The 17360-nt window shown below is 35.6% G+C and overlaps 2 protein-coding genes across 2 annotated transcripts in view; both read left to right on the plus strand.

Annotated features, from left to right (window-relative positions):
- The window catches only part of LOC309401779 (keratin, type I cytoskeletal 12-like), a gene marked incomplete at both ends in the record, with an annotated part of 8311 nt that extends 2452 nt beyond the window's left edge, over positions 1-5859 (plus strand). Inside the window, 6 exon segments of the mRNA XM_081971014.1 lie at positions 2455-2537; positions 2739-2895; positions 3348-3509; positions 4157-4282; positions 5571-5816; positions 5818-5859. Coding sequence (XP_081827140.1) covers positions 2455-2537; positions 2739-2895; positions 3348-3509; positions 4157-4282; positions 5571-5816; positions 5818-5859 — 816 coding nt within the window.
- A 9778-nt stretch (positions 5860-15637) lies between these two features.
- LOC309401563 (uncharacterized protein) overlaps positions 15638-17360 on the plus strand; it is a 33503-nt gene continuing 31780 nt past the window's right edge. The window contains exons 1-2 of the mRNA XM_081970633.1: positions 15638-16198; positions 16906-16988. Coding sequence (XP_081826759.1) covers positions 15698-16198; positions 16906-16988 — 584 coding nt within the window. The 5' untranslated portion in view covers positions 15638-15697. The remainder of the gene's footprint in view (positions 16199-16905; positions 16989-17360) is intronic.

The following is a 17360-nucleotide window of genomic DNA, read 5'->3' on the forward strand; positions in this document are numbered from 1 at the left end:
TATACTTATCTTGTTATGTTTTTAATTATCATAAATTTGTAGCAAAACCAGCTGTGTAGTTTTTTACTTACTTATTTACAAAATGAAAGTACATAGATACCTTTACCATAACAGCTAATTCCACAAAATAATAAAATTGGTTTATTTTGCAAGTTACACATCTATGAGCCACTTTTAAAGCTGCTTTCTTCATATGAGAAAAAGGTTTTAAATGAATCTAGTGGTCAATTGAATGCAATCCTAGACCTTATGTAGATGGAGGGATGGAGGGATGAATAGATACAAATAGGAGTAAAACAGTGTTATTGTCAATCTAATGTCTATATTTATATAAATATAGTTATTAGATATATAGATATTAGATTGACAATAACACTGTTTTACTCCTTTTCATGTTTATCATTTTTTTGTTTTAATACATTTTTTACTTTTTAAAAATGCTTTGAACCTTGTATATTTTATATTTTTTAAGTCATAGAATTACTAATTGTTTGTATCTCACCTTTCTAATGCTAGTCTGTAACCATAATAAATATTTGATTAATTGAGATTAATATTTCCAAATATCTAAGAGAACCACTACAGTACATATGTGATTCCAGTAATCAAATATACATTTTAGGAAATATAAGATTTCACAATCTGCTTCTATTAATTTTTCAATTTTTGTTAATTGCCTTGTTTCTTGCCCAATAATTTTCTTTTTTAAGAATTTTAATTGAACAGGTTGCCCTGTTTTTAAATTAAATTTTTTTTATTTTTTTAAAAAAGCAGTCATCTGTAAAAATATTACATTTTCCTGTACGTCTATTGTGTTTGGCCTCTTTTTAGTTTGAAACATACTGGAAAAAAGATAATTAAAACAAAACAAACTTTTTGTGTTGTTTTCACTGCATGCTTATTTCCAAACCCTTTCTTTTACATAGCTTTATCAATCCAAATAATTTCAGATAAAATAATATTTCATTGCAAATGCAAACTGTTATAAGGTGATGGAAATTTTACAGGAGAATTATTATGACCAAATAGAAAGGAAAATTAGGGGAAAACTCTGGTCATGTCATGGTTATCATTTTCTACCTCTCTCTTTATTGATTTAATTTAATGTAGCTTAAATATATTCAAAATATAATTACTAATCACGTCTCAACTAAAACAGTATCTACAAAACATAAACTGTCTTCATTTTGATACTTTGGGTGATCACAATGCTTTGTTTCATGTAATTTTTATGTTGGTATCCTGATAAAATTAAAATAGTTTTAAAGATGTATAACATGCAGGTTTCTATGTATATTTGATTTCTCAGTATTAATGCAGGGGCTGAATCATAGTCTGCAGGGACCTTTAATCTCTGCTTCTCCTCTTATCAACAAAAATCCCCTTTTGTTGGTGCCAAAATAGATCAGCCACCTTTTAACCAGGGGTGAAATTCAGCAGACTCTGACAGGTTCTGTCAAACAGGTAGCGGAAATTTTGAGTAATTTGGAGAACTGGCGAATACCACCTCTGGCTGGCCCCAGAGTGGGGTGGGAATGGAGATTTTGCAATATCTTTCCCCCAGGAGTGGGGAGGGAATAGGGATTTTTCAGTATCCTTTCCCTGCGACACCCACCAAGCCATGCCCACAGAACCAGTAGTAAAAAAAAATGAATTTCACCACTGCTTTTAACTGTTGTGAAGGAAAACTTCTAGTAAAAAGTATTTCATTAAAGAAGAATTCAGACATTCCCTCCTAATAAGCTCCACACAAATTCAATTTTAAGGATTGAAGTTTACTTTAAGTCAGTGCTACCCAAATCTACATAAATTACCCAACTCTGGATAAAAGTAATTTTCTTTTGGGTGACAACACACAAAGTCATTACCAAATCACAAGAGGGATATTTAAATAAAGATTTTTCTGAGAAGCAGTTTGGCATCATCAAGGAAAATATATGAGAAATAGTGCTTTAATAGAATCAATACCAACAGAGGTTTTTTCATTATATATTTAGCATAATACAAAGTTTAACATATAATTCCCAACACAGAGATTGTGAACTTATTGTTTTGTAAAAGATGCAGTTTTATTGCCTTTCCCAATCTGGTAATGTTAAGATGTGTTTGGGGCTGCAACTCACACTACTGCAGCAAAACAAATTCATCTTGAGAAACAAGTAATGGAAGACTGCTTATCTTTATTTCTGTAATATTATTATTCCTGTAATAAATTTGTAAATTTGTACCCATTTGTGGAGGACTATAAATCTCTCCATGCCGCTAGGGTGTTGGGAGTTGAATTCAACAAATCCAGCAGGTGAGGAAGCTAGCACTACTGTAAAAAAAAATTTTTTTTTACAAAAAGAAATTAATGTAAGAAATATCACATCTTTGATTTTTCTGATTCATTTATCTACTTTTATAAAATGCAATAAACCTGCTAAAATGCTTTTTTATCTTCCTTCCATACAGATCATCACAACAAGTATTCGGAATGCCAGCATGATTCTGCAGATAGATAATGCCAGACTAGCTCTGGATGATTTCAGAATGAAGTAAGTTCTTCAGCCCAAGAGCAGCCTATTCAAAATGTGCAAATGCTGATAAAAGCAAGAAAAACTTCACAGGATGTGATCTCAGCACATTCAAACAATCCATCTATTAACAAGTCTCTGTCACAAGTTTGCAATATTTTGATCTACCAAGTTGGCACTTTTCAAAGCACTTTCTTGTCTTCTTCTTTTTTTTTTTTCAAGATATGAAAATGAGCTGCTCCTGCACCAGAATGTGGAAGCAGACATCAATGGCCTTAAAAAAGTACTGGATGAATTGAGTATGTGTAAGGGTGACTTGGAAATACAGATTGAAAGCCTCATCGAAGAGCTGGCTTTCCTCAAAAAGAACCATGAAGAGGTAAGGCAACCAGTTTTCTAAAACAGTTTACATCACACAACCACATTAGCCTTCAGGAACTTGATGCCCTCTAAGAAATGCTGGGAAATGTAATCATAGTTTATTTGGCAATTTGTGATTTGTAGCATTCACTATGTTAAATTTAGGTGTCGTTTGGCTCTCAGTAGTAGTAATTAGAAAAGGGGCTTCACTGAACTCTAGTTTTAATTGGGTATGACTTTTTTTAAAAAAAAATAAGTAATCAAATGGACTAAACAGCTGTCAGCCCAGGCTGCTAGACTGCATTCTCCACTGCAACTCCTGCATGGAAATATTAATATATAAAAACGTGCAAAGTGTGACAATTGGTTTACGTGCAAAAATTTTAAATAGCAAGCCAAACTAATTGTACAGTTTAAAAATGGGTTACGGTCTCCTTTCTCTTTTTTTTACCCTTCTCACTGCCTTCTTAGGAAATGAAGAATTGGCAAGGGACAGTTGCTGGAGACATAAATGTTGAAATAAATGCAGCACCAGGAGTGGACCTGACTGCAATTCTGAACAAGATGAGAACAGAGTATGAAGTTTTGGCAGAGCAGAATCGCAAAGATGCTGAAACTTGGTTCGTTGAAAAGGTGAGAACAAAGAAGAAACATCTCTAGACATCTACAAAGCCAAGTATTATGTCCAATACTAAATCCCCATTTTAAAAATATGTTACTAGGTTTTTTTTAAGGTTAAAAAATTTCCAAGATCAACTTCCCCAAGAGTGAAGGGACTTATAGGGATAACATCCTTTAGATGTCAGGTCAGTTAGTGTTCTGATTTCACTATAAGGAATGAAGTCTTTTCATGCTTTTTAGAAAATATTATTCTTACTATACAAGAATAAACCATCAGTGTTTTAGTGCTGCAATGAACTATAGTTAGGTTGCTATAACAGATGGCACAGCAGGGAACAATCTACAAAGAAAGAAACTTGGACAGCCTCCCAAATATTCTAACAGCACAAACTAATAGTGGGAAAGAACTGTTATCTTAAAAGCCTTGAGACCAAATGGACTGCCTATCCCATAAGAATTGGCTGCAGTGAATTATACTTCATTCATCAGATTAAGAGAACATGTTGGGTTGTAGCTAGTTGTAGCCAGCTAACTCCAGGGCAATATAATTTAGCCTGCATAGATGGGTTTTAAATATATATTTTACAAAATTTTCATTCTTCATAGCTTTTTCTTGATATGTTCATGTTTTGGATAATCTTGTGTTTGAATCATTGTAGAGTAAGGAATTAAATATGACAATCAAAGTGAGTGCCAAAGAAACCACCACTAATAAAAAAGAAATTGCAGACCTGAGACATACCCTCCAGAGTTTGGAGATTGACCTGAAAACCCAGCTTTCTTTGGTAAGGACATTCTTTATCACCAAATAAACCATTCTAATTATAAAGATTGATTCTTTCTTAATTTAATGTGAATTTAAAATTATGAGTGCTGAATAGCAATACTTGGGGAAGCAGAAAATTGAAGGAAGTTATAATATCCTATAGTTTTAAAAGTTGTTGGGTGTTGGGGTTTTTTTTTGGGGGGGGGGCAACTTTAAGATGTATGAACTTCAATTCTCAGAATTTTCCAGCCAGCATGCTCTCAGGGAAATTCTGGGAGTTGAAATCTACAGATCTTAAAACTCTCAATGCAATTTGTATTGGTTATTCTGGGATAATAACCCCTAAGTTTCTTCCTGGTTTATTTTCAAATTAAGAGTAAAATGATCAAACAAATGAATATTTCCAGGAAACACTCCCTATGTATTAGGCATGAAATTGATTCCAAAATTCAGATCTTTTTGGAAAAGCAGAAGAAACATATGGCAATATTTAACAGTAGCTGGGCAATGAACAGTTATCTGGTGGAGTTCTTCCTTATTGGATAATTTCAAACAGAGGCTGGAGAGCCCATTGGCTGGAGATGCTCTAGCCTTGGGTTTCACACAACAAGAGCAGGTTGATTTACACAGCCCCATCCAGCTTCCACTGAATAGCAAAAACTTCACATTGGCACGTTATTACCTCAATTCTAGATATGCTGAGACTGTAATGCCCAAGATCCGCAGCCAATTGCTTCTCAGATGTGTGTTGACTAGAACCTCTGGAGAAACCCAGCTTCCTTTCTTTCTGTCACATTAGGAAAGGCAAGCTGGACCACCAGGTTGCTTTTTAAATAAAACTTTATATATTCTTAATGTGATTCTTCTTGTGCAATTAGAATGCTCCCAATCATTCAAAAACAAAATGACAATACAGTAAAAGCAGTTCAGATTATGAATTCAACAAGATTGAAATGGAGCCTAACTCATGCAAATAATATGCTGGCATGCATATGGTTTTAGAAACAAAAGCCTTATAAAACAGAATAGGGTACAAAGGATTGTACCACTTTATTTTGTTGGTGAATCATGTTCAGGCTTGAAATTCTTACAAATAAACATGATATTATTCCTGAAGTTTAAGAAGTGAAGGGCATTGATTCAGGATATGACAGCCTATTGCCAAAAAATCACTTTTCTCAAAGTGCTTAGATGTGAACAGCCTGACATTTTTTGCTAATATAGATTCGTACAAAGGTACTCCCCACCTAGACACTTAACTGTTGAAGGATTACAGAAATAAGCCCTACATCTCTGTTCCTTTTCAGAGGCAATCCCTTGAAAGCACCCTTGCAGAGACAGAAGGCCAATATTGTGCCCAACTCTTGCAAATACAAGGGATGATTAGCAATGTGGAGAACCAAGTACAACAGATCAGAGAAGACATGGAGTGTCAGAATGCAGAGTACAGGCACCTCCTGGACATCAAGATCCATCTTGAGAATGAGATTGAAACTTATCGACGCCTAATTGATGGAGAAGCATCAGGAAAAGGAATGAAGGAACTATCCGGCAAAAAAAGGTATGATGTCACAATTCAATTTTGTCATAAATTAGTGGTAACCTTGGAAGCTTAAGACAAACAGGTTTAGAATTCCTAGATTGGAAATATCCACAGAGTAACTGATTCACAAACCAACATAAATGAGCAAACTAAATGAGTGTAACAACTCTGACTATAGATTGAGTGTGGAATACTGTGCCATATTTTTCCGCTTTGCACAAGCACATATTTTCATGCATGAAAACCATTCAAGATTGTCAGAAGTTCAGATTTACTATTCCAGTTGAACAACATGGGATTAAATGTATGGCATTCTATGGGAAATTTGTGTTTTAAGAATTTTATAGTTAATATTAATATTGTGAAAATCCCATTAAGATCTATTGGCTATGTATAGAGTTTCTACTAATAATAATATTGGCAAAGCAGTTCCCCTAAAGGTAACATCATCAAACTATTGCTTATTACAGTGAATCTGTACCAAGAAGTAGCAAAGATCTGGGATCACAAAATCCGGGAGCTGAAAAAGGTTCAGGATTAAGAGCTTCAGGCTCTGAAGTCAGAAGCACAAAGACTGGCACAGAGACCAGTACTAGAAAAAGTGAAGCCAGAAACATTGAATTCACTACCAAAAATAAAGGTAAATATTCTTGGAATTCAATAGAATTATTGTGATTGTTTCTGATTCAATGCAGTATTTTGTTCTCTACTTCTATTACCTTAGCACATAAGTGATTTTTTTTCTAGAATTCTAAACCGAATGACTCCTTATAGCCTTTCCCAAAGTGCTAAAATTTGTTGAAACCCTATCATTTTTAAAAAAATATAGTAAATGATATCTACTTCCTATATCCAATCTCTTATTTACAGACAAGTCCATAAAAATCTTGCCATCTCAGTCCTGGTGTCAGCAAAAGGCTATTAAGGGTTACCAGAGATAACAACATATTGTTTCTCCCCCCACAATTTGTATGTTTTTACTGTTGCAATTAGAATTATTAATAAAATTGCTATTTAAAAATTGAAATACACTATATGGACAGGCTAGTACCTACACATCCTACATTTTTAGCAAGATTTGAGTAGTACTGGAGGGAGGGTCGTTCCCCTCTCAGAAATGTGCCCATCTGTGTTTTGGGTCTGGCATTAGCCATGACTCCAGGAGAGAAGAAGGGTGGCAGCAGTTGTCAATGTTGAGGTGTTGTGGGTTTTGAAAGGCTCTACTCTGCAGGTAAGCAGATGAAGCTCTATGGAACAGTTGGGACTGAAGCTTATGTACTGTCTCCAAACTGCTATTATCATTTGTTCCTGTATTCTGTTGCAGGACTGGCAATTAGCTCTCAAAGCTATAGAAGCTTGAGGATTTCAATGTACCACCTGGTGGCATTAAGTCTGGGATGGCTCAGCAGTTTATGGTCTCCATTACAATCATTATGAGCCCCAAACATACGAGGCACTGTATATTAGACTTGGGTTTTGTCTCAGGACAGTCACAATATGATCTCATTTTGAGATTTTCTATCCATTGCCTGGTCATGTTCTGATTGTTTATCAGCTTGTTTCAATGTGGGATTCAAAAATTGTTACTACTGGTTATGTGGGCATGGTTTTGTGGGTGTGGCATGGCTTTGTGGGCATGGCTTTGTGGGCGTTGCAGGGGAAGGTTACTGCAAAATCCCCATTCCCTTCCCACCCCACTAACCTGCTTTCCAGCTCCGTTCTCCTGTTCAGGACAATAAAAGAAGATCAGCTGGGAGGCAGCAGGAGTGGGGGCAGCCTGTTTGCCGGTTCTCCAAACTACTCAAAATTTCCACTACTGGTTTTCCAGCACCTGACAGAACTGGCTGAATATCACCTCTGGCTTGTTTGTGTCATAGGAAGAGAAGGCCAAATAGATCAGCCATTTCCAGGGGAGCCTGGTGTTTTCCCTGAAGATCTAGTGAGCAGTCTAACTGTTCTCCCAGGCCTAGAGTTAAGACTGTTCTTTTTTATCCCCCTCTCTCCTGTTTTGACTTACTTATTTGATAGGTTTGTATAGTTGCCAAACTCACACACAATGGCTCTGAGCAGTGTACAACATTAAAATTAATTTAAAAATTTAAAACCTCAGGAGCAAGATAGTCAAAAAGCATGTGCTCTTTTCTCTGTGATGAGAGAGGCCAAAAGAAATGACCTGATAAAGGTCAGGCAGAGTGACAGACAAAGAGAGAGTTCATACAAAATCCTTAAGTATCCACCGTCCCGCTCTCTCTAATCATGTCATGCTGAAGACTTAGTGTTAATGGATTCATTTTTCTAACACTTATCTTCATGTGCAAATATCATACTCTTCCAAAGGAATAATATAGCATTTGCAAGGCAAATACTTCTCTCTTCCTTCTTTCTATTCTTCCGTTTATCATGTATATTTAGCATGTGATAAATAATTATCATTGTTTAGGCAATGCATAGTTAGTGAATGGACATGAATAATGTGTAATTGACCCAAATTTAATAATTTGCCTTTCAAGTATGAATCTAAAACCTTTGTTATTATGAGAATTCAAAGACATAGCAAAATTATATCTGTAGGATATGGGAAATATGCAAGTTTTTATAATTATAATTATAACTGTTACAACTGTTACCTCCTGGAAATATATTCTCAACTGGTATTTTAAGGGTATTGTTTTAAATCTAATTGATTTTAGGGCTTTTAGAGCCATATTCATATTCTTCTGTACAGTTCTTTTAATTTTTTAACCTCCTCCATATGTATATTTATATCTATATTTATATTTGTATTTATTATCTGTTATTTGCTGTGTGGACTGTACACCGCCCCGAGTCCTCTTTGGGAGAGGGGGCGGTCTAGAAGTGCGAAGAATAAATAAATAAATAAGTTTTTAAACTTTTAAAGAAATTTCTTCAATTTCTTTAAATGTAGCTGTCTCTCCAAGAAGGTAAGAAATGTAAATTTTGTGTCTCATTTTCAAAATGAAAAATAAAATCTCTGAAAAATATTGCTATAAAGTTACGTAATGTACATAAATTGTACAGAAATCTCTTTTTTCCTCCAGCATCATTTAGCATAATTGAAAACATACATTAAAATCCATGTTTTCTAGTTTCTTACATTAAATAAAAGGGTTTGTTATTTAATTGCTTGAAACGAGAAGGAAAAAATTGAAGTATCTTATGTATAGCTACTGTCCCTAGACAGCCTGCACCAGCCAGGCATAAAACCTAGAAATTAACTCAATTTAAAGAAAGAAATAATTGAAATCAATTGGGTTTAAGGCAAAATTTGTTATACATGACAAGCACATTTATATGTTCTAATACAGTTATTTTTAGTAGCCTAAAAATGTTTTTTTTCCTATTAATGAAATTTCTTGAGCAAATAATGTTGCCATTTGCATTTTTGATATACTTGCTTTTCTATCTTTCTTTCTTTTATCTTTAGAGATAAAGAAAACCAGAGTAATTAAAACAATCATTGAAGAATTAGATGAACATGGGAGAGTGACTTCCTCCAAAATCCAGTCTGTTGAAGAAACTCAGGGATAAAAAAAAATAACAACTTTTTTTCAAAAGCACTTCTTGGCTTCAGGTGATGCTGCAAGCAGAAGAAGAAACATACATTTATATTAGCAAGATAATATCCCAATAGTCCTTTCTTTATTATGTAATCACTTTATAGCTTTCTTGATCACGAGGTGTATTTGACTTTGATTCTGATAATCCTGATAATCAACATACAGGCTTTAGAATTATGGAAGAGGCAACATCAAATTTCCTTAATGTCTCTTGGTTAATAGTGCAACTTCTACATGTAAAATCACTTGATTATTAATATATAAAGGTATTTACAATTTAATTTCGCAGTTTGCAACTATTTATCCACCCCACATACATTTCCAATGATAGCTCTTATTTCCAAAGGTTCACATTATTTTCTAATAATCGAGACTAATTTCATTCTGAGTGAAATTCAGTTTGGTGTAGTGGTTAAGGTTTCAGTCTAGAAACCAAGAAAGCCTGAGTTTGAGTTCTGCCTTAAAATGGACCTTGGACCAATCACTTTCTTTCAGCCCTAGGAAGGAGGCAATGACAAACTTCTTCCAAAAGCTTGCCAAGAAAAATACAGGGACATGTCCAAGCATTGTCTGAGTCCCAGAATAACGACTGAATAATGGTTGAATAATGGTTATTCATTATTATTATTATTATTATTATTATTAGTAGTAGTAGTAGTAGTAGTAGTAGTATATAATGGTTGAAGCTGAAGTGTCAATGACTACTTCATCTTCAACCACAACAATACACGAGGACACAATAGATACAAACATAAGGTAAACTGCTCCAAACTCGATTGCAGAAAATACGACTTCAGCAACAGAGTGATCAATGCCTGGAATACACTATCTGGCTCTGTGGTTTCTTTCCCAAACCCTCAAAACTTTAATCTTAGACTGTCGGTTAAGTAAGTAAGCTTCCCGTTAGGAGAGCGAGTGTGCAGAGAAGCGTAATGAGAGTGGTATTTAAGAACACGCACAAACCAAATACAGAGAACCAAATAGTATAAATAATAGTAGTTTACTATGTGGAAATATAGAGGTATTCAGAGTTCAATTTAAAGTCCAAGTTATATACAGTTCAGTCAGTCAGCTAACAATGTTCTCAGTTAAGGAATGATCCTTCAAACACAGTCCAGTATCAAATAATTAGTTCAGCACACAAAGCAGCTAACAGTAGCAAAAACACAGTACCTCACAATACATCCACCGATCAGCATCTAACAAAACAGAGAGTTAACAGTCATTCTGGCTCCCTCTTAGGGCTGCTTGAGGTAATAGCAACCAATCACATTACAGCAGTACTTAAAGAAACAGTACTACCATCCTGGTTTATATATTGCTAACTCAACTGTTAGCTTACATTCCTAACACATTCCTACTGTCGACCTCACCCCATTCCTAAGAGGTCTGTAAGGGGCACCAACATGCCTATCATCCTTGTCCTAACGTTCCCTTTTATTCATATCCATTTCCTGAATTCAAAGTCATGTTTATACTTATATATGTTATCTAATAATCAGACTATGGAAAAGGACTGGAAGCTTCTGATTTAACCCAGCCTCGCTTACTATTTGGCCACTGTAACCCTACATGTTACTCACATATTTATTAAGAAGTTATCACTCATTTCTATGAATTGTTATACCAATTCAAAAGTCTATGGCAATTTGAACAAATAAGACTTCTGTTTTCCAAAGGCAAATAATATCTATGACAGAAGTGGGGATGAACTGCAAATAAGCTACACAGTCAATAGTGTTTGGAGTTGTAATTCAGCAATATTTGAAAGGCTGCCTATTTCCTGTTTTTTGGTCCAATAGGATATCTGAACAGCAAATTGATATCTCCTCTAAAATGCCCCTTATAATTTTGTCCACACTGAAGCACAGGAGAGCTTGTAATAGTAAAATGTGAAAACAAATGTTATTGTTGCAAGACTTACTATAGTATTGGTATAGTCCCCCCACCCCCCCGGCAAAAAAAAAAGGATTTTTAATAATTCCCAGATCAGAACCATGCCTGCATAATCTCACGCCTATCCTGCTTTAATATGGCATATTTCCACTTCTAACATTCTTCAGTAGGTAACACCCTGAATTTCTCTGCAATGATTTTGATTTATGCTATAATTTTTCTGCTGTTGCACAAAACAGAGCAAATAATGAAAGGCACCATGGTAGCAAAATTTCATGGTATTTTTGCAGGCCCATGTACAGAGCAAGAAAGATCACAAGAAATATGCAGTAACTGTCAGGTACGAAAAAGGGGCTGAAACATTTTTTGATTGCAGAAAAATAAAACATTTGGAAATGGCTGACAGAGACATTGCCATGATTCACTGGACGTTAAGAAGCAGGAAGAAGTACAGCATAATCAGACTCATGCAATTCTGTTATCAGTGTCAAATCCAAATAAAATTAGTTTTCGTCTTCCTGTGGAGTTGATTTCGTGATCAACCTAGTGAGATTGACACCCAAATTGCAAGCATTCAGAAGTTTTTTTCCTTGATTATTTATTTGAATCAAACATCGAGGGAATGTTTGCTGTTTCTAGAAACAGTAGATAAACAAACAGAGAAAAAGAAAAAATATCATAAGCAAGGAACTATCAAAAAGAAATCACACTGCAAACAACATTTGCTGTCAAGCTACTACAGAGAAACAACTAGGAAACTGTTTGATCTTTCATGCACTGATGCACCTGAAACAGCTACATTCAGAGAATACATGAATCCACATGCAATCCTGAGCTATTAATATAGACTACTATTAGAAATCTGCTGTCTTCCAACACTCCAATACTTCAACAAAATATCTATTCTTACTTGCACATATTGGTTAATTTATATATATAGCTACCCACCTTATAATAAAGTCTAGGAGCTTCCAACCCAAAATTAAAATAACATGCATTAAAGCCAAATACATAAGAACAAAATCTGGTGGCAATCTAGTTTTAATGTGCAGTCACCATCTTATCCCAACTTGGGGGAGGAAAAGTTGGGTCTTCAGGGCTTTACAGAGACCTTGGGAACTTCAGGGGCAGAATATTCTGTAGGGCATGGGCTACCACAGAAAAGGCGTATATCCTAGTTCCTTATCAAATGGCAGTGCCTGAAATAAAGGACTAAGAGTATGCCTATCTAATCTGTTAGGATGGGTAGATGTCCTTAGAGACATCTGGCCCAGGGGTGAAATGCTCTGAAGTCTGCTATCAGTTCGCTTTGAGTGCATGTGCACCACAGGCACTAAGAAGCCTTTTCTGAGTCTGCAAAGGTAAGTAGAATAGTGAGGGGGGGGGAACAGCTGTGCCGCGTGATTTTGATTTGCTAGAAAGCAGGATTTCCTGCTTTCTAGCGAACATAAATCGCACCACACAGCTGTGCGACAATCAACTGTGCTGCACGATCGTTGGAACTTTTAAAAACATTTTTTAGCATTTTTTAAACTACCGGTTCTCTCGAACTGGTAGAATTTCACCCCTGATCTGGTCATATGCCATACAGGGCTTTAAAAATGATGGCCAGCATCTTGTATTACACCTGGAAAGAAACTGGAAGTCAGAGTGCAGCTCACACAACAAAGGTATTACGAAGGAAATCCTAGGGAAACATGCATGCTGATGCATTCTAGACCAGATGAAGTTTTTGGGTAGTATTCAAGGGCAGCACCATGCAGTAATCCAAATGGCAGGTGACCAAGACATGAGTGACTATAAGCAAGGGCTCCCAGTCCAGGAAATGTTGCAGTTAGCACAATAGACAAATTTGTGCGATGAATAATATAGATTATTCTACATTTTAACCACCACAGTAGTTTTGCAGATACCCCTGGGAACTGATTCACATTAACAATACTGCATTCAACCAAACGCTTTATCATTTACAAATCTATTCAGATATTAGGGACATACAGTTGCAGAAAACGTTTTTGGAAAATAAACAGCTTAATAAAATTCAGTGTATCAATTAAACTTTATGGTGTAAATTACAGTATAAATTTAATCTCACATAACTTATGTTTACCATTTCCAAGATCTAATGAAGCAGGAAACATAACATAAATAGTAAACATTTATAATTATATCAACATGCATAGGTAGATTAATCAGTATATGATTCTCAGCAACCACATTTTAATATAGAACAATAGATCTTCAGTATAAGCCTGAAAGTATACCTAGAATAAATCTAAATCAGGAGAAATAATAATTACTTAGACATATAGAAGTTTCTTGGCCCTCGAGAAAAAAGAATTTTGTTTTACACTCTAAGGCATTCTTTACAAGTAAGGATCATGATGCAACATGCTACAACTCAACAGTACTGGAGGCACACACAATAAGAAAAAAGGGTGTCACTTTCCCCTCTTTGCCTATTGGATACTTCAAATGCTGCTTTGATCTTATGCAGCTGAGGAAAAGAGTTGATAAATGGCCAAGATTGCTTGCAAGGAGAGTAGTGGAGTGGGTACCGTAAGTGCTGTACATGTTTCTGGAATGGTCCGTTTTTTTCCAACAATGAGGTGAACGGAAAGCAACAAAGAGTTAATCCATTAAAGAGAGCTTCTATCATCTTACTCAAACACAATCCTGGATATTGAATATAGAAGAAGAAAGTGGAAAGAAGCCAAATGTGATTTTTGAGGTTGTGAAAGAAATCACAAACCAAAAGGAATATTAGTCAACTATTGTGAGGCCTTTAACCTTTTTCTTCCACAATGGAAGCAGAAAAATCTGCTACAGACATGGGATGCTTCTGGATGAAGTTTTTAAGGGACAATTACCTTGCTTTATTTATCTCCTATATCTTCCCACAATTTCGGCTTTGAAGGGCAGTCAAAACAGTCTTAAGAAAAATATGGTAATATTCACAGTAGAGCAGGTTTTGTTTAAGCCATGAATGAGCTATATGGCCATCAAACTGTTGTTAGATTGCAGCTTGTGTCATTGCTCACAATTTACCATGATGGCTAGAGCTGATGGGCATAAGAGTTCAACAAGATACGAATCAAAATTGCAATAGGACAATATATATATGTAGATATTTTGTCTTTCCTTCCCATCCATTTTTTTTCTAAGTTCGGTCAACGAATAAACATGAAAAGGGCTAGATGATTCCTAATGTAAGGTAACAAGATCGGAAGCCGCTGTTAAGTAAAATGTCATGGCAATGCTACAATGAAGATCAAATGTAGAAATGCCCATAATGATTTTAACTGTCTTTCGTACATGTATTTAAACTGTTTTTAATACATGATGTCAGGATTAAGGAAGACACATGCCATCCTTAGGGGCAAGAAGGGATTTTTTTTTAATCTTTTCTTTTTTGTATATATCCCAGTTAAGCTTGATTCCAAGAGCAAACTAAGAGCCTAATGTAAAGCAAAATGGAGAAATTTAAGAATTGGAGATCTGTGATACAATGCTTTCTAAAATGTTGGCCAGAACATTTTGAAACCAAGACATATAACGTAGTATAGCAAAATGGAGAAAACTGCAATATTAAACACAATCTGATGGAAAATGCTGGAAATATTATATGCAGAAGAATTAGTGGAAATAAAATGTTGGTGATCCACTTTTAAAATAATTTGTTCTGTTCCATCTTAGAGTTACTGTGAAAGAAAAATTCTTGGGTCTATTAATCTCAGTTACCAACCCATCTGTAAGAACTTGCATAGACAGGCTGCACATCAAATTATGAATTCCAATATAACATCAAAGATTTTTTTAATATCAGCTATGAAGGTTTGAGCCAAACTAATGACAAGGTATTTAATATCTGAATTTCTGTTAGATTAAAAGGAGGAGAGGGAAATAAATCCTTACCAAATGTAATGGAATACTATTGGTGTTGTTCATACATGTCCCTTGAAGCTTTGCTTGGCTTCCTCTTTCAGTTAAAAGAGCTTTGCCTGGGGCCTGGAGCTGTGGAGCAGAATGCAATCTAAAGTTAAAAGAAAGTGTTGCTGAGGAGCAAAAGACAAAAAGAGTAGCTCATCAAATTTTAAGGATAAAAAGAAAAGTAAAACAGATCTGGCTCTTTTCCATCCCACCTGATCCAGAAAGCTGGCACAACAAATAACCCAAGGGAACATATTTCTGAAAAGTTGGAGTTGATAACATCACTTTTTAATTAGAGAAAATAATTATCTGGTCATGGACGTTATGCTTTTGGCTTGGCAAGGAATCATTTTTGCAGTGATGGGGCGGAAACAATACACCACATTAGCTTCATATATAAACTTCAAAAGCCCACCAAGCCAAGGCACTCTTTCTAAATCAGCTTGCTTGCTGGCACAGCATAGGCCATCCTTCTTGCTCAAACACTATGGCTCTGTCTGTCCTCACATCGGGTTCTTCTCGGCAGATTTCCTCCTATAGTATGGGAGGTGGAGGTGGGGGATCTGTTAGACTGTCAAGTGGTGTAGGGTTCAGTGGTGGTTCCAAGTTTGCTGGAGGTTATAGTGGAGGAGGTTATAGTGGAGGGGGTTATAGTGGAGGGGGTTATGGTGGAGGAAGCCTTGCTGGAGGATATGGTGTTGGCATGGGTGGTGGCTTTGCCAGTGGCAGTTTTGCAAGTGGCTTTGGTGGTGGCTTTGGCATGGGAGGAGGAGGAGGAGATGGAGGTCTCCTCACAGGTGATGAGAAGCAAACCATGCAGAATCTTAATGACCGCCTTGCTAACTATTTGGGCAAAGTGCATGCTCTTGAAGAGGCAAATGCTGAGCTAGAACTCAGAATCAAGGAATGGTATGCCAAATTCAGCACCCCTGACACTGATCGAGACTACAGCAAGTATTTTAACATCATTGAAGATCTTCGGAACCAGGTAAGTAGCTCAAATATTTTCACAAAGTATTCCAACTTCAGTTGACACTCTTTCCAGACTCAGTAAGTTGCCAATAAATTTCCACACCATTGAATGCTTGCAGCATTTCATTCACACTCTGTCCTACCCAGCCATTTTAAATTAAACTTAGTTTATTGATAATTATTGTGTGAAAATCAAGTTCCAGAATAGATAGATTCATTTTCTTATTTTTTTATATATATTACATGTTACATTTTTGTTACTGACATAAGATTTATTTTTTAATTCTAGTTGATATTTAATGCCTGTAAACTGCCTCGAGCCTATGAAAATTGAAGTGGTAAATAAACTGCACATATCAATTAAGCACATTAAGGGCTAGGTGAAGATAGAATGAGGTCATTTATTATTCAGTCTATGGTGGGAGTCCAACTCTTGGTTTAGCATATTTTGATTTAGACTTTTCAATTAAGTTATTGAAGTTAACTCCTGAACTTAAATAGGTTAGCTATCCTCATGTATGTTTTGTGTGCAGGTTGAATTTAAATAGATAGCAAGAGTAAATATGATTCTTGTGTATCCATATCTCTCCGTCTGTGTGTTGTGAGTATGCGTGCATCCATATATCTGTGTGCATGCCTATATTTTTTATTCTTTCAATCTTAGATGCAAAGTGTTTAGAATTTTGGGGAATGAACGTATTTCTTTTAAATGTTTTATTATAGATATGTCGACATACAATTGAGAATGCTGGGATTGTATTACAAGTTGATAATGCTCGACTAGCTGCTGATGATTTCAAACTTAAGTAAGTAAAACAATTGCACTCAGGAAAGGAAAAGAAAAGAACTGTGTTTAACTTTCCCCCAACCTATCAACTATTCAGCTTTTTAAATCATCCTTGATTATAAATCCATCTGCATTCATTAAATGATGACTATAAATCATAATGAGCTGGGGAAGTGCAGTGGTTGGAATGCAGAATTGCAGGCTAACTCTGCCCACTGCCAGGAGTTTGACCCTGACCAGTTGAAGGCTGACTCAGCCTCTTCAAGGCTGGTAAAATGAGGAGCCAGATTGTTGGGGTCAATATGCTGATTCTGTAAACCTCTCAGAGAGTGCTGTAAAGCACTATGGAGCAATATATAAGTGCTATTGTTAAAATGTCATTCTTCTATCA

This window comes from Natrix helvetica, assembly GCF_964273705.1.
Source record: "Natrix helvetica genome assembly, chromosome: Z".
Taxonomy (NCBI): Eukaryota; Metazoa; Chordata; class Lepidosauria; order Squamata; family Natricidae; genus Natrix; species Natrix helvetica.